This window comes from Amphibalanus amphitrite, unplaced genomic scaffold, assembly GCF_019059575.1.
Source record: "Amphibalanus amphitrite isolate SeventyFive unplaced genomic scaffold, NRLGWU_Aamphi_draft 000959F_arrow, whole genome shotgun sequence".
Classification (NCBI taxonomy): Eukaryota; Metazoa; Arthropoda; class Thecostraca; order Balanomorpha; family Balanidae; genus Amphibalanus; species Amphibalanus amphitrite.
In genome coordinates, this window is record NW_024882453.1 from 21,287 (window position 1) to 48,441 (window position 27,155).

At 50.6% G+C, this 27,155-nt stretch overlaps 1 protein-coding gene across 16 annotated transcripts in view; it reads right to left on the reverse strand.

The window, feature by feature from the left end:
• Positions 1-27,155, reverse strand: part of LOC122368582 (septin-7-like) — a 44,371-nt gene that overhangs the window by 7,443 nt on the left and 9,773 nt on the right. For 6 of the 16 annotated variants that reach the window (XM_043342660.1, XM_043342655.1, XM_043342648.1 and 3 more), the window contains 4 exons: positions 4,395-4,550; positions 2,446-2,764; positions 1,378-1,484; positions 816-916 (listed from right to left, as the gene is read on the reverse strand). In XM_043342660.1, coding sequence (XP_043198595.1) covers positions 816-916; positions 1,378-1,484; positions 2,446-2,764; positions 4,395-4,532 — 665 coding nt within the window. In that variant the 5' untranslated portion in view covers positions 4,533-4,550. Of the gene's footprint in view, positions 1-815; positions 917-1,377; positions 1,485-2,445; positions 2,765-2,981; positions 3,120-4,394; positions 4,551-4,840; positions 4,866-10,733; positions 11,017-13,622; positions 14,469-27,155 lie in introns of those variants that run through there. The other 10 variants (XM_043342665.1, XM_043342659.1, XM_043342654.1 and 7 more) reach the window with 9 other exon arrangements.

Genomic DNA, 27,155 nt, shown 5'->3' on the forward strand with positions numbered 1-27,155 from the left:
ATAAACGGCACAACTTAGCGCTCCGGACAACTGATAGCTTCTGAGGAGTGGAACATCATTCTGTAGTCGACTATACAGTGAGCACTGCGACTCTCAGCTGCTTTATAGGGCGGTATGGTACACATATTGATCTGTGCAATACACAGTGAACAAATATACTCCACTAAGATGACAACATGCATATGCAACATAACTGTGATGCGATACTGAAGATTAATTTGCGTGGCACATTAGCTTGACGCTAAAACTAAAATACTGATAAAATAATTTACCGTCTATTCACGTTACCCTTGCAGTTCATACCACTTCTCTCGCATAGTAAAGTGAACATTTTAAGGATTCTTCGCGTATCTGCATTAATTATTTTAGCCAAACGCAATCCATACAAACCACCCTCAGAAGAGAAACGTTTATGGAGCGCACGAGTCCCAGTCATGCTACAATACCCCTAATCAACTTCACAGGACCAGTGAGAGATGAGGTCAAAATGACAGCCCGCTGGGTCACAAAGTCAAACTGCCGCCTCTGGTCCAAACTGTACAACATTACGAGAGATGAGGACTGGACTTCAGCGGTAATCAAAAGTCGTCGCCATCTGTGGCACCCAGACAAAACAAGGCTAGATGTCCAAACATTTCCCGACTGACTCATTGGCCGTCTCCCTGCCACGTGAGATACATAACCATCCCGTGCCTGGCCATCACATTCCCGACTGAAGTTATGCGGCCGTCAGCTCCAGCCGGCCGGACCCCCCCCCCCCCCCCTACCCTCCTAGCTTCCCCAACCTCCCCATGCGCCCCGGGAGCGATACCCACCAGTTGCTGTTGTCCACTGCATCTCCGAACCCGGGAGTGTCGACCACAGTGAGGTTCAGGTTGACGCTGTTCTCCGTCAACTTCACTATCGTCTTCTCCACCTAAACACAACGAGGTAACGGGTCAATATAATGCCGTTTCAAACGTCATCGTTTGTTGCAAGTCCCTGAACATTGCGCGTTACATATGTTGATGATTAGCTGGGCGAATGATGCACGCTTAGCATTGTTCTAACAATCACTTTTATGTTCTTTTTGTCGCCGTGTAAGCAAAAGTAGGCAATATTTACGTCCTACATTTTAAACCGTACGTTTTAAATGTAGATATTGTAATGTTGCATGGTAATGTACGTTTTAAATGTAGGTATGTAGGTTCTAGCTCCAACGAACACTTTTCTGTTTTTTTTTTTTTTTTTGTAGACACGTTTGTTTGCTCGATGCAATCAGAGAATCAGATGCAGTTAAGTTGAAGTCATCAACATATTTATTATTTATTTTGCGGAGTGAAGCAATAAAGAGTCCTAGCCATGGATCTTTGGGCGTCCCGCCATGTCTCTACTTACCGCCACCGTCTTCTTGATTCGATGTGAAGGCCCGGGATATTCTTTGTTGTATATATCGGACATGAACATAGAGTTGACTAGAGTCGATTTTCCCAGGCCAGACTCGCCTGAAATGACAACAAACATCAAATCATCAGAAGTGTTGAGGCACCACATGTAGTACTTAGTACGTACATACAATGGCAACTCGCAACTCGTAAACGTCTCAAGTTGTAGGTATTTCAAAAGAGTGTGTTGAAAAAGACTGGGTCTTTCTTCTTTTTCTTCTGGATCATTTATAGCATCGTTAGGTGTATCGTTTTGTTCAAAGTCTTTCAGTTGTGAAAGAAGCGTCAGTCTAGGGTCTGCTAGAGATGTTAAGATTACCTAAAAAGTTTTATCGGGAAAACTCAGCCCATTTAGGCAGCGTCTCCATCATCATCCCGCCCCAGCCCAGTTCCGATCATCACTCCGATTCGGTCGATGTGAGCGGGCGTAAACACCGACGGATCGGCGCCCCTGACCCCTCCAGGGTACCGACCCCTCCCTCCCTCCCCCGGCTCCCACTGTCCTCGTGGTGCGCCCGCGCCCCATCCCAGTCCTGGACTAGCCATGCACCGTTGTTTATGAAGAGCGCTGGCTGAGAGCCACATGGGACGTCAACAACGACTCAGGAGTGGCGACTGCACGGCACATTGGCGGCCATGCTCAGCAACGATTCGCTTGAGAGCGAAAGGTCAGGCATGGTCGCCGATTGTCACTTTATTATGTCGTTTTGTCTAAAAATGTCTCTCTCCTGGTTTCCCATTTGCGATTAGTTTTGCATGGTTGTCTTGCACTCAAATGTTAACTCAGTGCAAATAATAACAAACTGATATAAAACAAGGTAACAGCATATCCTTTAACGCTAGATGTCCCTGATGTCCCCTGATCTGAACTGATCCTGACACTAAAGGTATCCCTTTAGGTACCCCTAACCTTTCATTTACTGTCTTCTTACTTCCCGTTATTCTTTATCGACCGTTTACTTCCCCCGATCAACCAATTCCATCCCTCCCACCCCCCCCACTCCTCCCCCTCTCCACTCACCGACTACCATCAATGTAAAGTGGAAGCCTTTCTTGACAGCTCTCCTGTGCACCTGGTTGGGCAGATCGGCGAACCCCACATATCCATCCAGCTGACGGCGACTCCTCTCCCGCGCCTGCCGCTCACGGTTCTGGTCATCCGCCTTGTTGGGCCTGACGAGCGGAGGCTCTTCGGGTCGGCCTGGCCTGGCGGGAGTGACTTCGGAGTCGGATCGGCGTGGTGGAGGCGGGGCCGAACTCCGGGAGAGGACCGTCTTGGGCGGAGCCGGAGGAGGCTCCTTGGGTGACGGCGCCGGTGCCGAGTCCGGCTTCGGCGCTACCTGGAGACACAGAGAAGTACGGTGATGATAAGATTAAAAAACACACATGGATATTTGCGGTCTTTATACTAGAGACGAATGAAGGGAACACTTGCTAGTTTAGGAAGCGTAAGGGTGGTGAGAAGCCAGCATAAATGAGATGGTATACGCTCCAACACTCTTACCAATTTATTATGCCTTCCTCCTTGCACTCCTCCACGTCGTCACGACCACTCACCGTACATTGCACCTCCTCCCACAGCACCACGGACATCATGGCTTCACCCCACCCTCGGCACAGAGCGCAGCCCAGCACGAGCCCGGGTCCCTCACTGGTCGCACTGACGGCGGCCGAACGGCGGCGCTGCCGTCTGCAGGCTGCGGGTGTGCAGCTCCCGGGAGGTTGGCGCCGGGCGGTCACATTCCGTGCACAGTCACACCAGGGACATGGGTGATGTAACTGAGCGCTGGCGACCCGCTATGTGTGTCGGGAACAGCGGAGATGAGGGAAGATGGGATGGGGGAAATAGGGGAACAGAGGACTGGAAGGGAATGACCATGGAACATGGTCATTCCCTTCCAGTCATTAAATTCCCTTCCAGTCCTTAATCGCATCCAATTAAGTTAGATGATTGAAGAGACCTGACGTTAAAATATGAATCAAATCGCACACTTCATTCATGGGAGCTTTGCAACTGAATTATGATACTTCGATGAAAACGATAGGGCAATCTATGTATATTGATATGGGGACGAGACGATGTGCACAAATTATAGCAGCATGGCATCTGGTTTGTTTATCGAAACATATGTGATGAAAGACTTACGAAGCAATACAAACAATGATGTATCGCTGAGAATACTTGATACATCGACTGCTAGCCGTTTTGATGCCCTCATAATGTAAGAAGTGAAGCCCAGACACATTTTGAATTTGGTACTGTCCCCGTTTGAAGTTGAATGTCAACACTCGGCTATTTTTTGCTGCGAAACATATCCTAACATAGAGTCTCCAATGACACTCGAAGAATGGATGAAAATTTGAAAATAGGTATAAAAAACACCGTGGATATATCATTCACCCCACATCCTACGGATGACCATCCTTCATCGGCTGGCTTCAACCTCATAGATATTGCCGAAGCACCGTCACTAGAATAAACACTCATTCCTCTCGGGAGCAGCCAGTTGCTCTGAACTCCATCAAAAGATCACCATTTCCGCGAAGCAGTCACTCTGCATAACACAGGCGCTCAGACCGTACAAATAAGGCCACGCGCGGTGGGCAGTTGATCCTTATGGGGTCTGGTGGACGGTGGACGGTGGACAGAAGGTGACTCAGCGCACACTCAGCATCTGACTTTGGACTGAGGCATCGACATGGACAACTGAATCTACCTACGTAGGGATGCTCCGGGACTTTGAGAATGATCTCCAGAAGGCTCCCCAATGCCCATATGTCGACCACACAGAGAGAGAAGTGTGTCGGTGCTTGATATCGGAATGATAACCGAGATTCGGGTAATTTACGACGATGCGTACACATTTCGTTTTTTGTGTCGATAACGGTAAGTCAAGAACAAGAATATATGGTACAGATCTGTCAATACAAACACATGAGCACATGAATTATTCTATCAGTAATGCTCACCTGAGGTCGATTATCCCTGGCCTCCCGGCCGTCTCGGGCTGTGGCTGGGGCGCCGGGTCCGGCGGCGGGGGCGGCTGCCGCTGAGTTCGCCGCTCCGGAGTCCCTCCCTGCCGTCGCCGATTCGCCTTTGTAGAACATCTCCCGCTTACTCTGCAGCTGTAAACGAAAGAGGACCGGCTTCAGTCTCCCGGCCGATACGCACTACGGCTTCCTGCTGTCGACACACTACCGCGTACCGCTCATCGGCGACCAACACCAGGCCGGATAGCGTGTTTATCTTGAAAACAGTCGCCGGCCGTACGAGTCACCGTTCGACGTAGGCCCGTGGCACGACGCAGAGATCACAGCCGGTCTCCGGACCGCGGCGAGTCAGATACACATGGGTCGGGCTGGGTGGGGTCGCTCCCATCACCACGTGGGCTCGAGCACTGGTGCGGTTGCCCGACCCGGTGCAGCGTCGTGCACGGAATATCACCAGTGCACCGCTAGGTGGCAGACCTCTGCAGACAGCTCGTCCCACCATCTGGTGGTGCAGTTGATAAACCGAGTGTGCAGCTTTGCTGACGGGTGTGTTGACTGTTGAGCCAGCTGCTGGTCCCAGAGGAAGGGGAGGGGTGTTTAACGGGCCCGTCTGCCCATCAGACAGCTGCCGGAGGGAGCGGGGGGAGGGGAGAGGACGGCGGCGTATGTCCGGAATCGGTTCGGTCGTAAATATCGAATAGCAAAACAAACTTGGAGGCATCAGCGATAAAGTTGTACGGCCAATTGAATCTGGCAGTCGCCTTCGTCTTAGGTTTGCACAACTCTCATTAATAATGATGACTAATTATAATGTTATTTTATCGTACAGCCCTCTGCTCACTGCGTGGTAGGTATACGTTACACACGGCAATATCGACCTACGTTCTTACTTAAAGCGACGGAGATGCATAATGATACTCTGGAAATGTCCACAACAACTTTTTGCACCCGTCCTAAAAGTGGCACGTTTGAAAGCTCCGTATATTTCCAGATATCAGGGAAAATGTTAATTTTCAGCTATTTGCTCTGCCCCGAATCAGATTGAGCCTGACTGCGCCACTTCCAATGGGAAAGTCCAAATTGAGCCTGGCGAGGGGAGGTCGGAGTTTTACGCACGCTGCCCAGATACGCACGTTTGTTGTGATAGCTCGCACTGCCTGGGTAGAGGCTATTCACTACGGCTGATAGGGGAGGGGAGCCCTCGGGTATCCAGCGGTAGGTCAAAGTTCACAGAAACTGGCCGCCGGGGCACAATGATGGTCACCTGGGCTGAGCGGACCACAGCTGGACTTCGGACCTCTCCCCATCCCCTACCCCAGTCGACCCGAGACGGGTCACGGCGTGCCCTCGGGGTCGACAGGGTGTGTGGGGCGCCGGCGGTACGGCCAGCGGTTGGTGTTTTTGAGGTGGTGTCTGCGGATTATGAGCTAACGGGCGAAGCAAAGTATTTTCACTAAAACGGAAAAAAATCTTAGTATGAGCGGCCCGACCTGTAACGATTTTGAGAGGTTTATATAAAAGCAACCACTGGGCTGATTGACCTGCGGTCTGTTTTTTTTTTTTTTTTTTTTGCTGGGCAGCCTAATATCCCTTCTAGGCTGTAATTAACTTCTATTGACAGGGCTGCGGAGTCGATGAATTTTTTAGGACTGACTCCGACTCTGGCTCCGCAGACCTGGCAGGGCCGAGGAGGCGGCAGATTTTCGGTGACTCCGACTCCGGTCTCGGTTTCCAAAATCGACTCCGACTCCGACTGCGACTCCGGTCACAGCTGTCGACTCCAACCGATTCCGACTTCTGCTTCGACTCCCACTCCGACTCCGCAGTCCTGTATATTTATAAATCTAAAGGCGTCTGTCGTGGCACGTGCCATGTGAAAAGTTAAGGGTGCTCAAATTCTTTTCCTTAAGTATAGCGCTTTCGAAAGACCTATAGTAAAGGTCTTTCAAAAGGATATATATCATAAGATATCTTACCAGCGCTGGGGAGAGGGGGTTGGGCGGTTGGACGTATCCTGCGTTTTTTCGCAGATATTAAGTAAAAAAAAAAAACGGCAGCGCAGAGCAAAACCGTTTTCGGCACACCTCTTAAAGGGACTATCCCACCTTCTAAAATGTTGTTAAAACCAGTTAAATTGTGCCCGACTTTATAGATTGGATGACCAGGAACACGGTTCTGGCATTTATTTTTCATTAAACATCTTAGGCTTCCCATATTCCAAACACAAACTTTCAAATATGTGACGTCACAGCCCAAAATGACCTCCTTCCCCAGGCCACATTACTGTCATAAAGCAGATTCTTTTTACTCTCTAGGCACCACAACGAAGTTCAGACCAAGTTTTAAGCGATTTTTCAACGAACAAACCCATTTAATTCAGAATGACTAAACGAGGTGACGTCACACTAACGGTCGCTCCATGTTGAAGATAGGGCCTTGTGCAAGGCCCATTTTCAAATGAAGGGAACGAATTTCTTCAACACCAAGAGGCCGCGGGGGTTGCAACCTAGATAGATAGTGGTTTCTGAACCTCGCCGCAAACTTGGCTATCTCAACTCAAACCCCATGTTAAAGGTGGGATAGTCCATTTAATGCAGGTTTCCCGCACATGCTGTGAACGTTTCAAGCCCATGCCTCTCAAGGTCAGGTCACCAGGTAGGTCACGTAAAGTGACCTCGCCTCAGAAAAAATTAAAATGCTGGTCATAGCCACATTGACTGAACGATCGCCTTGAACTTTGAGCGATTGATAAGAGCGATGTGCATTAAATGTTAATTTCGTAATTTTGATATCGCTGAGCTAAGTTTAGGACAATCTGCGACCTCGCTATTTTTGGTCAGTTGGAGAAAATTGAAATACGTATTACAAGACAAACGGTATTCTAAACACTCAAATATAATGACACCAGTAAACTTGACACACTGAATAAGACATGGGAACCTTACTTATGTCCCCGAGGTCATCGCAGGTCATGAAAGGTCCCCGGCGGTTTTTGCCTTTGATTAGAGCGATGAAAACATCTTCGATGTGCTTAGGTCGACGATGCGCATTGACTGATGCGCAACATGACCTCTTCCGGACAGGTCATGACCTTGAACTTGTCCGTTCCTTGCTTGAGTCAAAAGTGTTTAAAGGTCTATCGAACGCGCTTTTCTACGGCACTGCAGCAATATTGGTTCATTTGAGTTATGCGCCGGTGTTTCAGAAAATGTTTAAATATGCACCACTTCACCTTTGTTGACATCTGGTGACCTAACCGTTAACCTGACCTATAAACTGATCGAATTATTTTCGTCTTGATTTTGAACGTTGTTTCAAATGTCACTTACCGTGTGTTGCTACGTGGCCCATAGACTGAGTTAACCCTCGCCCGTATTGTTGTTTAGCCAGCCACGAACGTATAGGGGAGGGGGGGGGGTCGTTGGATACCCCTTGCCGTTTGGCCTCTGATGGACTTAGAGCTTCGCGGACAAAACGAGCGTGTTGTTGGTGACGAGAGGAAACAAAAAATGTCTATTTTTAAGATCCTAGATCATAAGTTGACCTTCCAGGTCAGGTCAATGACCCAAAAATCGGAACAATGGAAACTGTTAGAACGTCGTAAAGTGTGGCTGCTAGTTTTTTTCGGGGTGCTAATCACAAATATCATTTAAGGTTTGATCAAACATGATGTCTTCACGCATTTAGGCCAGGTCGGGTCAGGTCAGGTCAGGTCAACCAGTAGGTTCTTGCCGGGTATCTATAGTTGGTGTCAACTGCCACTCACAGCTCCGCAACATGTTACAAAGGCACCAAAACTGCTTCTTAAATGTTCAAATGGATGCTAAATTCTAAATGAGCTCCAAAAACTGTCCTAGACACGTGTAAAACTCGAGAAGTGAATCAAGGTCACCGAAGTTCAATGACCTAACCTGAGTTTCACGTGACCTTGACACCAACCTTGACACCAACCTGTAACAATCCTGAAAATGGCTAATTCATTCCTAGTCCCTGTGCTTTAGAACGGCCTGGTCGGGTCGCGCCAGACTGTCTGGGTCGGCTTCTGGCCGAGACATAGCTTCGGGCTATTGACCCGAGTGACCCCGGCCCGCGTCCACCTCCCTGCCCCACCGTGCCGGCCGACTGACCCGCCGACCGGTTTAGCCTCTGCGCTGGTCACTGACTCATGCCTGTTTACGCACCCTACTCGCGCTACAATTCCGTAGTAAGCGGCTGTCAGCTGAGCTCATTGAAGGCATGGCAGGGACGGTTCTAGGAGGGGGGCAAAAAAACTTAGTCTCAGGACGGAAAATACAGACTTCTGTGTATTGTAGCCACACGGAGAGGTGGGTCTAGTCAACAAGGGGTTTAAGCAAAGTCGTGTGATATTGCGCGTCCCTCCGTTAGGACTTCCGCGGACTCGGTAGTAGAGCCTTTTAGATATTGGCTGGTTTCGCTGAAGCAAGTATAACCTACCACGCAGTGAGCAGAGGGCTGTACATTTACGGCGTAATTGCAGCAGTTGTTTGAGATGTTCTGGGATAAATAGGCAGATCCAACACTAATTGAAGTATGGCCGTCCAGCTTCAAATAAAGCAATAAATTAGGATATGTAAAACCGCTCCAAATCCACTTGAACTTGAAGAAAGGTCTTTGTCATATTTTGTTTCTAGAACGCACATCAAAACAATACTATCAACCGATGACAATAGAAATAAAAAATGCTTGATTTTATTCAAAACCAAAAGTCACTTCGATTCTACGGAAAGTCATAAAAGAAGGGCACCTCGTCTAAATGACTTATCATCAACAATATCACCAAGAACCCGATAGTTTCCGCCGGGGCCGAATGCTTTCAATGGACTGAACTGTCATCTTGGTCACTCCATTACAATAAATGTCACCGTAATCACCACTGGTGTTATTAAAATGCATTCTCTCGTGGACAATAGCTTCCTCAGAATATGATGGTTGGCTATGAGGCCATTTTAAAACGCCCCTGCCTTATAAGCACTCACTGCACAGAAGTCAGAGACACTCAATGCTAGCAGTACCTACTATCTCTTCGCAATTCACACGACCAAACAACGCCACACTGCTATACAGCTCAGATTGCCCAAATGATGACCGAGTGAAGTTGCAATCCCTACGTCCTGACGTGGAACATTTCACCTTTGTTGCTTAGATATCCCTACTGTACTGGGATATGGAACGAATTCAGTACACTCCGCTAGAGCTTGGCCAGTAGCCATGTTTTGCAGAATGCACTGAGGCAGTGCTTCTGCTGAGTATTGTGGGTACTTCTCCTCAGTTGAAAGTTGTCGCTGAGATGAAGCACCTCGTAAACCCGGCATACATAAAGCGTTTGAGAGCCACAGAGGTTCTGGCACACTGCTGTAGGTCCACTCGTCAAAGCAGTTGTGTTTATTTGAGGGTGCAGTAAAACTGTGGCTTTTGTTGAGGCATCACATAGCGCACTGGCACAAAACTACCTGAGATACATAAATCGAGATTGTAGCTTGCTGTAATAATTAATCCACTCCTCAAGCTATAGCCTGCCACCACTAACATACGCCCTGTGCCGCCCTCCTTCCGTCTCGTGCCGCATGTTTGACATCCCGTTGGGACACAACATCATCACCCGGCACACCGACACGCTGTGGGGCCACTGGTGCGTCTGGCGTCCCGACTATTCGCGGATGGAGGCGGCTGTTTACGCTAGCAATCCAACAGGGCGAGCAGAACACGTCTACGGAGGCCGGACGGACTCGGCGGGTTCGTGCCGAGGTCAGATGTCCGCGGGGGGTCAGAGGTCAAGGTCAGAGAATAATTAAGGTCACGGGGCGGGGTGAGATGATTGAGAGGTCACTGGTGAAAGTCAGATGTTAATAGCTTAGAAAATTCACAAGGTGGGACAACATACTCGTATTTTAAAGTTGAGATAAGATGTCTTTGGGAAGTTACGGATCAATAAAAATTGTCTCAGGAAGGTCAAGGGGAGGGGTCGTGTCTGAGACAGGTCAAAATTCAGGGCCAGATGTCGTGTGTATCACTGAAACTGCGGTGGGGTGACCATGACGAGACCTCTAAATTGATTGCTGTTTACACGGAAGCTGTAGTAATGGCCAGTTGAGCATGAAGTCTAAGCGACATCAGCCGCCAGTGCGCTGTATTCTAGCAAACTTGTGTGTGCTACAGCACAGGAGTATATGAATGCAGCAAGTGGTATAGGACTATAACATAAAATTGAAAGTCATACGTACCATTTCCAATGGCCTTTCCAAACCCATTACTCTCTCACAACGTCTAAAGCCACGGGTTTGTCCCACGCGTACCCACCGTTTTGACAAGCCACCACAGCTCCCTGGAGTCTCCAATCTCCACACACACACACACACGCACACAAGGACCACACCGCACCCTGCGCCTCCGTTCTAAACAATGGAACTACGCAGGGACCGACAGCGTCCGGCCGCGTCTCGGCCACGTCTCGTCCGAGTTTCGGCCTTCTGATCTGATATGCACCGTGCACGCGCTCACTGTGCACCGTCTGGTGTTGGTCTGCACTGTGTGTGCAGGCGGGACGCAGAGCGGAGGAGTCGGCGACAGCCGCGCCTTGTATGGCGGGTGACGGGAAGGTGCACTCACCAGTGCCGAGATCTGATAGGAGAGGGAGGGTCTGATACGGGACAGAGGAAGTTCCGGTACAGGGAATGGGATAGTGCATTGGGGGAAGAGTAGGTGGGAGTTGAATGGCTTGAGCATGCTTGAGAAATCGCATTAGGGTAGGTTCGATATTTTACCAATTTGTTAGCTTTGTTTGCTTAGATTTTGGAAAAGGTTTCTATAGCCCCTTTGTGCCGTCAACGATAAACTGAAGTTTGTATGTATGTATTGTATTACCTTCATGGACAATCCACGCGGGGCGTGGCGAAGTTTATGTGTTTAAAGGTTGAACTGTCGATATCAATTCGGCAAGAGATAATCTCGTACGATGTACCATCCTCCAATATTGAACAGTTTGTTCAGCTGTCTTGCGGCACAGCTTACAGCTACAGGTGCTCACTACTAGTGTCATCTATCGGTAAAATACAGAACCATGCTAGTGCTGCACCCTGTCACCGAATTCGCTCGGAAATAGGGGTAGGCAATAAAAGGGCATCCAGCGACTGAACGAAATGATTTGTTACTGACTTCAGTTCCGTTAAAATGAAAAACTGACAGGAGAATCCCATGTAAATATTATGGTATGTCACCGAAGGTTTGTGTTCAATGCTCAAATAGGTTAAAACACTGCTCGTTAGAATTGTTTTTTTTTGTGTTGTTTGCGTAAATTTGTGTTGAATTGTGAATTGTGTTGCCATACAAGGCGTGGCTGTCGCACACTCCTCCGTTCTGCGTCTATCCGAAGGAAAAGCCTGGCTGCCTGAGATCCCGGAAAATTTTGCATAGATGATAAAAGCGATAGGGAGCTATCGCGCAATAAGCACTCTCATGATTTCAAACTGAAGTGCAACGGTTAATTCTGCTGGGATTAAAGTTCAATGCACTCAAGCCTGTTGAAGCGACGCCAACGTACATAGGCATGCAGAATGCACAATCAATCATATTGAGAGTGGTTCACGTTTCCATCAATATGATTAACCATAGATAAACGTTTGCAATAAAGCATGTCTACGTTTTTTTTCACAAGGATGGATTCGGAAAGTTCTGCAAAGAAGAGTTTCGATTCTGGTCAGTTTTCGGTAAAGCTCGTATTTGCAGCTGACTCTGATGGAAGGCTGATTGTGATTAATACATACTTCTGTTCACTGCCGCAACAAATAGTCGGATCGGGAATCACTCTGTGGCTTCACTTTCAAGTTTTAAACTTAAATATAGTGTGCCAGCTTTCCTGGACCGTATGGAGTTAATGGCCCAGATAAGGAGAACCGGATTTTTAGAACTTATCCATACCTTCAAAACTCATGGAAACGTCTTAAATTCTTCAAATTTTGAGTACCCCAGTGCGAAATTCGCCCCGACGGGTTGTCGGTCGTACCCCAACCACATTTCACACCACTATGAACAATAAATGCACACACTGAAATCGCTATTACCGATATGCTCATCCAATCAAGTTTCGATAAACCCGTTCATCAGCATCTCCTGCGGTTTCGAACACGCCTGTTATGTGGTGCGGTAGACCGCGCCCAAAGCCAGGGCCCCGGCAACGTGAGGTAGCCGAGTCGGGGCAGCGTGCGCTGACCCAAGCCGGGGCCGCGCGTCCTCCCGGTGTCATGTGATAGCCCGGGGCTGCCCGCGGGGATGCGGTAGACCGCGCCCAAAGCTGCGGCCCTGGCTTGGGTCAGCGCACGCTGCCCCGACTCGGCTACCTCACGTTACCGGGGCCCTGGCTTTGGGCGCGGCTTCTGCTCATACTTTGTGGTGCAGTGGTGGTGCGTCGGGCCGCGCGCTCTGACTTCGGCCAAGAAAAATGCGTCAGCTGATCATTGTCATTTCTGCCACTTGCGTGTGATGATATGGGGTCATAACTTAAGATACGGCTTTTTCATATCAATTATTTTACATAAAATCATATTTCAAACCATAAATAATGTTCGACAGCCAAATAAAAGAAACAATACCAGTACAGGCTTACAGTTTACGGCTCGACATTGTGTTGTCTACGATTAGACAGCTGATAACTCATTCCCGTACGTCGTAACTCTATAATGACCTTTGCTTATTGTCACATGTGCGCCGCATTCGCGATTGTTGCCGACGCCTGTTTGCAGGCCAGCCCACTACAGTTGTTATACATATCGAAAAACCGATAAACTTTTAGGCGAAAAAGGCACTATTCCAGGCCCATTTTTGATTTTTTTTTGCGATATTAGGTAAAAACAGAAGCTTCTTATCCTAGGAAAAATAAAATAGGAAATCTTTCAAAGGTGGCACACTACCTTTAATGTAGTACGACTATCCTCAGTTAGCTTGACTCAATAAAGCAACGTGTTTTTCTTTGTGGCAGCTACTCCCACCAGCCGTGACATGAATTAAACGTCACATTAGCAATGTCATGTCACGAACCTCGCCCGCAAAAAAGTTGTCAACAGTCAACAATTTAACCTCGTCCCCACCCCACCCAAAACAGCCCCTCCCTATTGTGTCGTGGCGCGAACAGCCTCCCTCGCATGGCGGGGAGTAAATTCAGCGAGTTTCCCCCCTCACAAACAACTTACGCACCTGGCCACTTCTCGGCCTCGGCATGGGAGTCGATGCCCGGGTCGACATGTCCAGAGCGGCCAGCGCGATATGGCGCCGGTGGTACTCCTCCCGGACATTGGCAGGCAGGCTGCTGAGCCGGGCGCAGCGTCTGCACGGCTCGGACATGTTGCCGCCAACGGGTGGGGTGAGGTCAGCGCGGTCAGCGCGCTATCAGCGGCGTGCAGCGAGGGTGGCCGACCCTGTCCACGCCACAACTCAGGCAGAGGGGAGGGAAAAGCGCAGATGGTGGGTAGAGGATGAGTGGGTTGTGCGCGTCGTTTACACACAGCAGAGATTATGATGAGACTTAGGACGAGGCACACAGAGTAAGGATCCGAAAGTAAGACAGGAAAAAACTCAAAGAGAGTTAATTTACTCAGAAGGAAAAGTGATAGGATGGGTCAGAGTCCAAGAAAAGAACGTCGACAAGTGGCTGGCGTCTTGTCATGCCACTATGTTTCTTAGCGTCTGATGTCAACCATCAGTGTCTTCAACAGATAGTCGATCCTTAGTTTCCACTTCAAATAGCAACGTCTGCAATGTCGCTGACTTCTCAGTTTCAACCGCAGCCTGACTTGCTGCCTCGCTACACCGATAGCTCACACGGCCACGTCGTTCACTGGCACTGAACTGTCACACCAAACACGTCACTGTCACTGTCACGCTGTCACCCGGCCGCTGTCACTGCCACCACACGCGTTCCACCGCACTCTCTCTGCCTGTCAGCCGGCAGCGCCCCACACACCAACCACCCCTGCGGGCACTGCAGTGACCACTCGAGTCTAACCAGAGCGGTGTGGCGTCTGTCTAGTCGCGCTACTCAGTGGAGCCAATCAGCTAACTCATGGGTCGCGCTGATAGGCCCGGGGCTAGCGGCGCCGGTAGCGTGGCAGATCTAGCTCAGGGTGTGTACCAACGGCTGAGTATTGCCTGATAGGAGCAGCAGGTGACTGTGCCCTTTGGAATGGCGGCGCACTGTGGGGCTGAGGCTGACATTGGTGGACAGACATTGCACATTTGGTGTCACAGACCTTACTTAGGCATTATACTGATCTTACATAGCGCGAGGAAGTATAGGAATTTTAAGCATTGGAAAAATAATTAGTTGGATTTTAGCCACACTGGCACTTGGCAGCGCTCTTAGGTTTTTATATACAGTAAGGTTGAAAAAGAGAAAACAAAACTATGCCCCGGATGCTTAACAGCCCGTAACGAAACGATGGCACGGGAAATAATTAACATTTTGTTCACATACAGAAAATGGAATTCTCAAGCCACCATCCCTTATCTCCGGTCTCCCCTCCCTCACACATGGGATATTTTTTACCGGATATTTCACAGCGATCTAATCTCATCTAACCGACCAGTGGCCCCTCTGCTCACAATAGAACGCAGGATGCGAGCCAAACAATAACAGGCAGCCCCTGAGATTCGAGCAAAAACTGGCTGGGCCAGCTTCGCCGGACTCTGACAAATTAGTCCGCCATTGTCGAAAACAATGGCGGCTGCAGTCACCTGCATACGTGGATATTTGTGAGAGAAACATAAAATTTGCACTTAATGCATTTCGCAGCCGTTCGTTTAAGTAGGCACACCTACTGCCTGCTATACCTAAAACGTATGCATGAAGACGATGGATGGGCATTACCGCATTAGCACAATGAACTAGCAAGAGTACGTCTTTCCACAGTTGTTTTATCATTATTCTCGGTGCTCTCGCATTGGACAACATCCATTACGAGCGCGCCTATAGCGACGCGCGGTGCAGGATCGGATCAAAGCTTAAAACCACTTGTGAAATGTGATATATACTTACTGATAGCTATGTCCACCCACCGCCAGCAATCAGCTGTAACCAATCGTCCCTGGTGCCCGTATTATCAATGACTCACTCTCAAGTGGTTCAGTTTGAAGGCTAATCCACCGGTAGAAATAACCGGTAGAATAAAAAGCCGCCCGTTCAAACGTGGCGGGAAGCTGAGTCAGCCACTCGGTCTGATAGGTTACGTCACACCTGGTTGTATCCGTGACGCCATATTCGAACAGTCATTATGGACAAGATGGGTTTATTAGAGCCAACAGCGGATGACGGTGACCGCACAGCGCAGTTCAAAGCTTATCGCGGAGGCTAAAGATCTGCTGGAGAAGATGTATCCAATAGTTCTCCTAATGCAGAGTTTTTGAGAGTCAGACCTGAGACCACGGACAACCACGATCTCCAATCCGTAAAGGTTCGGAACATGTATGATGCAGTGTGTCTTGCCCATGAACGTCGACAATAAAACCAGTTTTGTGAATTGGAAATGGGTGACTACGCAATCTAAAACACAAGCCACTAGCTCCTATTTCTAAAGCAAACAAACAGAATCAAACCACCAGTCATCCCATCCATCATCTCAGCACTTCTTCACCAATAATGCCTTCCAGGTGTTGTGACTGACTTCTGAGCAATATTCCCCCCCCCCCCTGCCCCTCCCCAGCGACCCGTGCCAGCATCTGTCAGGGAGACCGTCCCAACTGCGTCACTTCCTCACCGCTCTCAACACGTGCCTCAGGTAATACCGGCAGAAATGGCGGCGAGGGAGGTAGTAGCGGCTCAGGCGGGGGATTAGGACGGGGAGGAGGGAGGGGGAGGGGACTGGAAGATCAGGGGAGGAGCGAGGTGCGGGATTTGGGAGGCCGTCTTGCCATCAGTCCGCCGCATGCGTCTCTCTAATCCCTCCTGTGGCATGCCGTGATCTGGAGTGTCAGAGGAGTGGTAAGCACGTCACGAAATGTTTGGACAGAGATAGTTCGGAGGTCTGCACGTGCGGGACTTCAGTGTGTGACGTCACGATAACTAGCAGAGTAGGTATGACGTCACCAATGACCAGCAGGAAATGAGATCACAGTTTAGCAGTGTATACGTCGGCGCCACACTGCTCGGTACGCATCAGATGAGTCCAGGCCATGATTATATAAATGTGACAGTCGGATCTGGTATGCGATATTATCAACAACTCGCCATCAAGGGAGCCACTCTGCTCAGTGCTCACCGTTCAGTACTTATGGTGTACCGGGTCAATTTGGCTGTCATCGCCAGTGCGTGGTTCAACTGCAAACCAACTTTCGCACTCAATTTATCATAACATTTGCTTTGTGTGATTAGGTGCTGCAGCTTGTCAGTCTTTGATGACTTCATTCATTAGAAATTTTGCTGAAATATCGGCAGCCGGCGTCAAGCGATATCTAAGAGTTCGGACATTCGAAAACTTTGTGAACTTTTTGCAAGTGTACCCGCACCATCCATGGTGATAATAGCATGTGAAATTAGCGCTAGCGTTAGCATGTGGTAATATACAAATAAGCGTTTGTATATTACCACATGCTTATTCATCCATCACTTCACACAATCAAACAGGAAGGCGCAATCAGTATTGCAATCTAACGAAGCATCGCAACAGCTCCCCACCATCCAACACTTGCTGGTGTTTTGGTCACAGACCGCCAAACTGTTGACAGGGTCAAATCGAATCGATCGGGGCCCGGTGCAAACTTCATTCATCAGTGTGAGGCTGCGACGGCGCACGTGCTTAGTGGAGAGAGAGAGAGAGAGAGAGAGAGAGAGAGAGAGAGAGAGAGAGAGAGAGAGAGAGAGAGAGAGAGAGAGAGAGAGAGAGAGAGAGAGAGAGAGAGAGAGAGAGAGAGAGAGAGAGGGCGAGAGACGGGTGTGGTAAAGGTGAGAAAGGCACGGGTGGTTCTGCGAATAGAGCGGAGGTTAGATCGGATGGTGTGGATCTGACAAGCTGGAATTTGGCCGCCAATATTTACGGCCCTTCTAAGCCCTCCGCTGGGGGACGGGGCAGGTGAAAGGTAATTTCAGTCGTCCATAAAGGCCCACTATTCTCCGGAGATCTATGGAGAGGAAGATTTACAACAGGTCTTTAACTGAATAACGTATCGGCGCGCGCTTAATTCAATCAAGATAAAATGGCGCCTAAGGGAATATAGTTAGTTGCTCCATGCGATTGGATGGATGGTAGGCTTGATAAGTAGGAAGACCAGAAAACCGAACGTCTGTGTCAGGGCCCAGGGGATGCAAAGAAGGTGGAACATTGACTTATCCAGGTGCCTTGTACGTACACCTTTGCATTGTTTCCCGACATGAATAACGTAGTATACCTATTACCTACTAGCCTGACTTCTTGTATTTTCTTTCACGTATTTAACCCTAGAAAGCCTAGGGGGGGGGGGGTTGTATCAACCCCCCCTGAGGTTTTTTCGAAGTGCACGCTAAACGGCTTGTCGTAGCGGGCTGAAATTTTCAATACCCTCTGGGGCAACCTTTGCGCATCTTTTGCCGAAAAAAATTGATCGGGTCATGTCAGGTCACGGAGTTATGACGTCATAAGAGGTACAGCCTCCGGCCGACAGTTACCAAACGTGTGCGCCGAATCCCTAGGTTTTCTGCCGGTGATACCCACATTGTTTGATGGATCATGATGAAACTTCCCATGCATGTTGGGGCAAGCATTGGCTATCGTGTGGTGCAAGAAAATTGACCGGGTCAGGTCAGGTCACGGAGTTATGACGTCATAAGAGGTACAGCCTCCGGCCGGATTTTCACGAAGTGTGTACCGAGTCCCGAGGTTTTCTGCTGATGCTATCCACATTGCAGTGGATATCCACATATCTTTTCTGAGTCGTTACCTACAGTATTTATAGCGGAGCAGTGGTCAACAGCCGACGAATCGGGACAAACACCGGAGGGTGATGTGACACCATATCACTCATCAGCAATAGGCCTCTTACTTTTATAGGGTAAATACACCAAAAACACCATATATGATGCAGAATTGAGTGGGGAATACGTTGTTGAAGGTTTGAAGTTAATATCTCTCACCGTTTTGCCGCAATCGTTGCGCAAAGTTGAAAAAGTTTGATTTTTTCGGAAAATTTGACCTTTGACCGGTCATAAGTAGGTCAAATGTTGACCTAGGACCAAAAAATATCCCACCAATCGCGAGATCTCGTTGAGAGCAATCCGTTGGTTTTTTCCGCTAAGCTCTACGACCTTCCGTTTCGAAACACCAGGGGGGGGGGGTCGTAACAACCCCCCCCCCCCCCCTGGTCGTTCGTGTTATGAGAAATGGCCTGGTCGTGCGAGGGTTAACTTCTTGCTGCACTATTACCAGCGCGCCAGCTTCATTTCCTACTCGTTCGTGCAGCAGCTGGCGTTTTTGGCTCGGCCCGGCTATGAATCACAAGTGTGCGCTACATCGCACACGGCTGCGTCCGCCGCCGCGGAAGCTGTGAACGTCAGACAGCCGTGCAGACCGCCGCGGGGCTGGTGCCATCTCCGCGGCCAATTCCATTGATCACTGCGAGCAGAGTGCGTGCCGCTGGCCAATCTGGGCCTGTTTGCCACGTGCCGGGTGCTGCGGCCGAGCAGACTCGGCTTCGCCCGGGCTGCCTGTTGTGAAATGCGACCACCTTAGTTTGTGAGCCCCAGCCGGGCCGGCCGGCGACGCGCGCGCGAGTTGTGAGCCGCTGTGGACACGTGACCGGCCGCCTGCGGGCGAATTGGGCGGAGCCGACTGCGGCGGCGGCCGCTGATCAGCGGTCAGTTGGCGTCCTGAGGCCTCTTGCACCAAAATCCTCTTGCACCAATGCTTGGATTATTTTGCATCGTATACCCAGTCCAAGTCTCAAATGTAACAATTTGCATGCAAAATTTTGCAAGCACATGTAGGATTATGTATTGGGCTATTGCAAACAAATTTACCACCGTTAGATTAGCTTATTCTGAAACCGGTTTTTCGATTTTACCTAGCTAGGTAGTTTGGTGCAAGAGGCCTCTGATCTCGAACCCGTAAGGTACGGCCTTTTGCGGCTGATCTTTGCACACGGGTAGAGTGACGGCGCGACTCAGGCACCGGGAGAGTGCGGCCTTGAGGCTGACTCCTTGCACCCCGGTTGCTACCGCTGGTCGGCTAGGCGTCGGGGAGGGGTGGAGGGTCGGCTATCGGTAGCGGCGCGGGGTAACCCGGTGCCAACCCCAAATTGGAACCTTTGTGGTGTAGTGTATTTCTGGATCGGATATCGGTGAGGTCAGCTAATGCTGTTTAACTCCGACAATTGTCGTTTAAAGGGTGGCTAGTCACGGGTTGTATTTGATTGTGCTTATCATCACAATATATCGCGGCACTTCAACGCATTTCTTTAAGTAGTCGGTTGAAACTTACAGTCGATCCGGTCTTAGGGTTTGTCTGAATACAGTCCACACTTTTATACACGGCCAGAGTCGCAACATAGTCCTCCGGGCCGGATGTAACTGTACCTTTGGAATTTTTCGATCAGTCATTGTCGGTCAGTAACTGCTTGTTTTTTTTTAGACTCCCTTTCTGAACATTGCCTGTCATGGAGGAATTGATCGCCACTAGGACTAGACTTCGCTCAAAGGCCACAAAGCTCTGCAACGATTTAAAGGCTTGTCGGCAGGAGGATCAAAGATCCTTGGATCAGGATCAGCTGGCGTTGAAAATCCACCATGTCGAGAAGCTGCTGGGCGAGCTTCAAGGCACCCAAATTCAGCTTGATAAGGTAGGGCAATCGGATGAGACCAGCCATATCCAGATGATGGAGGATGAGATATTTCTGAGTTCTCGAGTTCTAGCCCGCCTCGAGAAGGCTGCCGAGGCCAGGGGCGTGCCTGTGCCGGGGAACTCGACAGCGAACTCTGAATTCAAATCCTCTCTGGCTGTCAAAATCCCAGTTTTCGGTGGCGACATCATGAAATGGTCAGAGTTTTGGGAGTTGTTTATGGTCTCAGTTCATCAGAATCCTGTTTTCGAAGATGTTCAGAAGTTTGTCGTGCTGAAATCGCATTTAGCTGGTGCAGCCCTTCAGGCCATTCAGGGTATCCCAGTCTCTGGCAACGGCTACGCCGAGGCTGTGGCAGTTCTCAAAGAGAGGTTTGACCGAAGTGAGCTCTGCCGAGAGACGCTCATGAGAGAGCTTTTGAACATGCCTGCAGTCCGCTCCAATGATCTGAGGGCCCTGCGGTCACTGACGGACCATATCGCCGCCCACACCAGAGCCTTAAACTCACTCGGTGTCACATCAGACAGCTTCTCTTCACTCTTACTGCCCATGGTTAAAGAGAAGCTTCCAGAGAGCTGGCGAGTTGAGTGGGCAAGACATGGAAAAACACAGTTCGCTGATTTTCTTGAGTTCCTTCAGCAGGAGTTACGGGTGCAGGAGTATGCGAGAGGTGTAGCGGCACCAGATGCTCCCTCAAAGTCTCCAAACTCCGCGGCCTCTGTAGCTGCCACCCTTAATGCACAGCGCATGCCTCGCGCTTCAAACAAACTGTGCCCTGCTTGCTGCAGTGGGACGCACCCGCTCCCACAGTGCCAATCATTCTTGAAAATGGATCCTGAGGCTCGGTGGAGAGTTGCGTCGGCATCAATGGCCTGTTATTGTTGCCTAATAGGGGGACATCGCGCTCGAAGCTGTCGGGCTGGAGGCTGCAGCGAATGCGGACGGAATCATCACGTCCTGCTGCACCGCCACTCCGATGCCCACTCTCCGCAGTATCCGGGTGTTGGGGTGGCACCCACGACTGGTGCAGATGGGCCCTCGCCGGCTGGTCTGCGGCCGAGGGGTGCAGAGGTGAGGCCCCAGGACGGCCACTTGGAAACAGGACAGCGTCCATCCAGCTCAGGCCCTCCGCAGCCCGCTGCTGCTGCGCAGGCGCCGCCGGTGGGTCCGTTCAGGCCAGAAACGGTCCCAATCAGCACGGCTGGGGCAAGGACAGAATCACGTGATTTCAATGTCGGACGGCATCGCTACCAGGCTGGTGGGGGGAACATTGGCAATTGTTTCTTCCAGACAGCGCTGGTCAGGGCCGGTGATCCCCAGAACGGTCGAATGGTTCGGCTTCTCTTGGACGGGGGATCAGACTCCTCTTACATACGCAGCTCCCTGGCAGAGGAGCTTGGACTGCCGGTCGTTGGCACCAGGACCTTCTCCTGCATCGGTTTTCAGGAGAAGCTCGAGGAGCCACGGGAATACGACCGAGTCAGGATCGATTTGAACAGCCGGTTCGATGACGGACATGTGACTATTGACCTGTGGAGCACGGAACGGGTGTGCTCTCCCCTCCCGGTGCCGTCCCTCTCGAAGGTGCCCGGTCAGATGCCCGAGATGATGGCCGATGATTTTAAGGGAGGCGAGATTGACCTGCTAATCGGTATCGATAACCTCTATCGAATCGTGCAGTGGGAGCAGGTCGATGTAGGTGACGGACTTCGGGCCGTCGCCACCGTTTTCGGCTACGTGATGCACGGCCTCCACACGCACAGTGACAGATGTGAGGATTCTTTGTGCCGAAGGACGGAGAATCTCGCCATGAGGATGACTGCTGGAAGACTCGGCGAGGAGAGCGTCGGTCCACATCACGGCGAGATGACGGACATGCTGGTTGATCTTGTCCTCGAACCGGGGAGAGGACTGACGGTGACCGACTGCGTACCGGCGTCCCATAAGGAACCACCCATCACTGAAACGGGGGGAGGACGGACAGTGGCCGACTGCGGACTTGCGTCCGATTCGGAGCTGTCTCCGGCCTCAGACGGTGTCGCGTCTCTACATCGAGGGGCTCGATATGACAGAGTTGATCGGGTCCGGCGGCGGCGCCGTCGCCGTCGTCGTATCGATGCTCATTTGACAGATTGCTGGAAGCAGGCCGTGTTGCGTGCTTGGACTCTGTCGCCGCGAGGAAGACCTACCCGTTTACCCAAGGTGGGCGACGTGTTCCGAGTTCATAGCGACAGGCACCGCGGTCGCTGGCCTTTGGTCCTGGCTGAGCGGCAGATCTCTGGGCCTGGCAGGCACGGACGAGCGGACAGGAGATGTGTTCCGGACAACTAGGTGGCCAATGAAGAAGCTGAATCCTTAACTGTTTTGATGATTCTAGACTGAACAGCAGTTGTATTGAAGTGTTTGAAAAATGTAAATGGCCTTGTGAATGTATTTATGTGTGTCCTGACCTGAAATGACATTTATCGGGTTGCGCTTGACTTTTCTTTCTTTTTGCAACAGACCCTGTCCTGACGCGTGAGCTCTCGGTCAGCGAAGCGGCGGCATGGTGCTCTGCGGTGCTTCACCGGAACGGTCTATTGGACTGTCCGGTCACAAGCAATGGACGGATGTGCCGGTACGGCGGCTGGACGGTGACACGGCGGCCGGACGCTGATCGCACGAAGACCGGGCGCACTGGACTTTCCCGGAATGGCTCAAGCTGAAGCCAGGCGAAGCGAGTGCGGTGTGCGTGTGCCTAGCTGGACACTGGACAGTGACGTGCAGTGACGATGTGTACGTGATGCGGCGGACGCGGTGCTGACGTCACGGTGATATCGGTGATTCATTGCGTCCAAGATGGCGGATCATTTTGTGTTGAAAATTTGTTAATTTTCAAGGGGGGAGTATGTTGTGAAATGCGACCACCTTAGTTTGTGAGCCCCAGCCGGGCCGGCCGGCGACGCGCGCGCGAGTTGTGAGCCGCTGTGGACACGTGACCGGCCGCCTGCGGGCGAATTGGGCGGAGCCGACTGCGGCGGCGGCCGCTGATCAGCGGTCAGTTGGCGTCCTGATCTCGAACCCGTAAGGTACGGCCTTTTGCGGCTGATCTTTGCACACGGGTAGAGTGACGGCGCGACTCAGGCACCGGGAGAGTGCGGCCTTGAGGCTGACTCCTTGCACCCCGGTTGCTACCGCTGGTCGGCTAGGCGTCGGGGAGGGGTGGAGGGTCGGCTATCGGTAGCGGCGCGGGGTAACCCGGTGCCAACCCCAAATTGGAACCTTTGTGGTGTAGTGTATTTCTGGATCGGATATCGGTGAGGTCAGCTAATGCTGTTTAACTCCGACAATTGTCGTTTAAAGGGTGGCTAGTCACGGGTTGTATTTGATTGTGCTTATCATCACAATATATCGCGGCACTTCAACGCATTTCTTTAAGTAGTCGGTTGAAACTTACAGTCGATCCGGTCTTAGGGTTTGTCTGAATACAGTCCACACTTTTATACACGGCCAGAGTCGCAACACTGCCCAATACATCGCCTTCAGTGCACACCTTTTTCTTACGTGACGTCTCGGTCAGATGCATGCTTATTTTAAGCATGCACCCACGCATCTTAATATCTTAACAAGATATTGTTATTATCACATAATATAATGACGTCAGTTCGCAAATGGCTCCTCGTGTACCTCATCTTCATCTCCCATCACATCTCACAGACTACACCGGTGGTCTTTATACACCATTATCTAAATCCCTCCCGCGGCCGAGTTACATATGCACTATGCAGCACGGTAACACAAATACACACCATAGGCTATAATGGAGTCGGACAGACACATCCATTTCCATAATTGGGTCGTAGCTGCCACCGAGCCGGTGAGGTGTTACTTCTGCGCGGGAGGTCTGGTCAGCGGCTGGTCAGTGTCGGTGTCGGGCAGAGGTGGTCTGGTCTGGTGAGGTCTGCCGCTGGCTGTGGTTAGTGTGTTCTAGTCCGGCCTGGCCTGGTCTGGTCTGGTCTCGCATGGCGCGGTCTGCTGACTAGCAATGGTCTGCAGTCTGGTCTGGTCTGTCTAGATGTAGTGCATGGTCTGCCACTTAGTAGGTGGTTGGGTCTGCCCTGGTCTGGCCTGGTCTGGTCAGTGGTCAGGTCTGAGGTCACCGACCACCAGCCAGTGCGTGGATCGGTTTCGGTGTAATTCGATCCGCCACATTCCGGTCTACAGTCACCGCCCCCCGCCGATTCAGCTCATACCACCCCGTCCCCGTCCCTACCAGGTCATTCAGGCCGCTTGGTTGAAACAGTCACCGCAACGCCGCCGCTGGTAGCGGTGTATCCAGCAACCGCTACGGCACCAAACAGTTCCTACAGAGCTCCTCCATCCCTAACATCGTCGACGGCCATCATGAGTCGATTTCACCGTGCAAACGACATTTAAACAAATACACGTAAACTTAGTTTAGACGGAATTTCGACTCATCTAAAGGTGTCTATTTATTTTGTTTGGTTAATTAATATAAGCAGGTCTTTATTCCTCTTGCGTCTACTTCTAACCTTCTATTTATGTTACACTGTTAATCGCACGGTTTAATTGCGCAGTGCGCACCATTTTGACTTCTTTATCACCTCAATTGTTTCATAAAAAGAACGACATTATGTGTGTCTGACTTGTTCTTTATTTCCTTTTCTCCTTCTCTCCTTCTCTCTGTTTCATTGTCTTTCCTTTTTTACTTATTCCGCGCCCACTACTAAAAGTTGACATTGCATCATATAGCTCTCTCGACCACACCACCCACAACCTTCCGGTCCCCTCATATCACATCATACACTTCATCACACATCACATCTACACACACATCATACATGTACTTCCTCCATATTCCGGCCACGTCACTCCACTCCACCATATCATCATAGCCACATGAGGGCCCCATAGCAATCCCCTCCAGACTTGCTCACATCCAGCGATGGGGGAAAGACCAAGGACCACGTCAGACGCAGAGAAACGTGATGCTGAGCTCGACGGATATGAGATCCAAGGCTATATCCAGTAGACGGTGGACATAGGACTGGACGTGGTCATGGCAGGCAAAACAGGACACGGGTTGAACCTAGATCCAGTCGGAGAAGGGCCAGAGCCGGCGAATAGCGAACATAAGTCTGAATCCAATCGTGGCGAACACAGAGCTGGGATCGTCGGACTAAAACATGAGTCTGGCGTAAGTCCTAGCGATCACGAACTGAGACCAGCGACCAGCGGACATCTAACTAAATCCAGTCAAAGCTGACATGACACATGTAAGACCACGGGACAGTGCAGTCCTATGGCTGGATCAATGCAGTCATGGCGAACAGGGGCCGGATCCGGCGTGATCGTCCCCAGCGTCGGCCGGTCGGCCGGATGTCAGAGCTGATAGGGACGCTCCACAGACCGCCGTGGGTGACAGACACGCCAACCAGCGTGGGACGGCCACGGTACGGCCGAGGGGTGTATCGGCAGTGTGGGCCGGGCCGGGCCGGGCCGGGCCGGTCGGTCTGGTGGGCACTGACCGCAGGGAGAGCGCTGGTCACAGTGGTCACAGACGCAGATCTGGGAGAGATGTCGCGGCTAACCACAGATGCAAAACAGACCGGACAGTGGAACAAAGTGGTGCGCATTGGGCTGTCAGAAATAGTCAGTCTCGCATTGGCAGCTCGAATTATATTAACCCTCGCATGTGTAGGGGGGGGGGGGTCGGATGGACCCCCCCCCCATGGTTTTTCGCGAATAACTCGCGTAAAAAGCGGCCGATCGCGACGAAACTTTCAGTACCCTCGCATTGATCAATTTTACATCTACCCTGAAAATTTCATGACCCTGACCCAAATGACCTTTGACCTGTGACCTCTTTTCCGAGACCATGTTTGGCCGGAATCGCGATTCCGCGTATGTCGGCGCGTGTTTGCAAGCTTTTCGTGGTTTCAAACGTTCAAACATGTGATTTGATGTTACTCCCGTGTGTGTCAAGGTCACCTGAAGGTCAGGTCAGGTCATTGACCTTTGGTGACCTCGGGTGACCTCGGGTCACTTTTTCGAGTTTTACATGTTTCTAGGCTAGTTTTTGGAGCTGAATTCGAATTTAGCAACCATTTGAACATTTACGAAGTAGTTTTGGTGACTTCGTAACATGTTACGAAGCTGTCAGAGGCGGTTGACACGTACTACGAATACCCGTCACGACGCCTACTGGTTGACCTGACCTGACCTGACCCGACCTGGTCTAAATGCTTCAAGACATCATCTGTGATCAAAACTAACACGATATTCGTGATCAGCACCCCGAAAAACCCCTTAGCAGCCACACTTTACGACTTTCTAACAGGTCCCGATTTTCCCGACTTTGGGTCATTGACCTGACCTGGAAGGTCAACCAATGACCTAGGACCTTAAAATTGGGTATCATCGGCTTCCTCTCGTCACGGGCAACACGCTCGTTTTTTCCGCGAAGCTCTAGCTCGATCAGGGGCCAAACGGCAAGGGGGGGTCCAACCGACCCCCCCCCCCCCTACACATTAGAAGCTGGCAAACGCCGCACACATGCGAGGGTTAAATAGAACTATATTATAAGACTAAACGATAAGAAAATGTTGGATTAGGCAATCGGCATGTTATAGATCGGTTCAAATGAATGGCGACATGAATCGCTGTCAAGAATTATGAGAGCAAAACAAAAAAAAACTAACAAAACAACGGAAGTTATAAACGGACATCGAACTAGCGGGAAAAACTTACTTAAAACGGCACAATACACGGACAGGTACGGACATAGATGGGGTCATAGAAGTTATCATGGGACGCTTCTGACGGGACATGGAGACAGGGAGACCGCGTGGCCGGCCGTCCGTCCGCGCCGCCGCGGCAGCCTGTAGCCAGGATCGATACTGGAGGCCATTCGCCCGTGGCGCTCTGAAG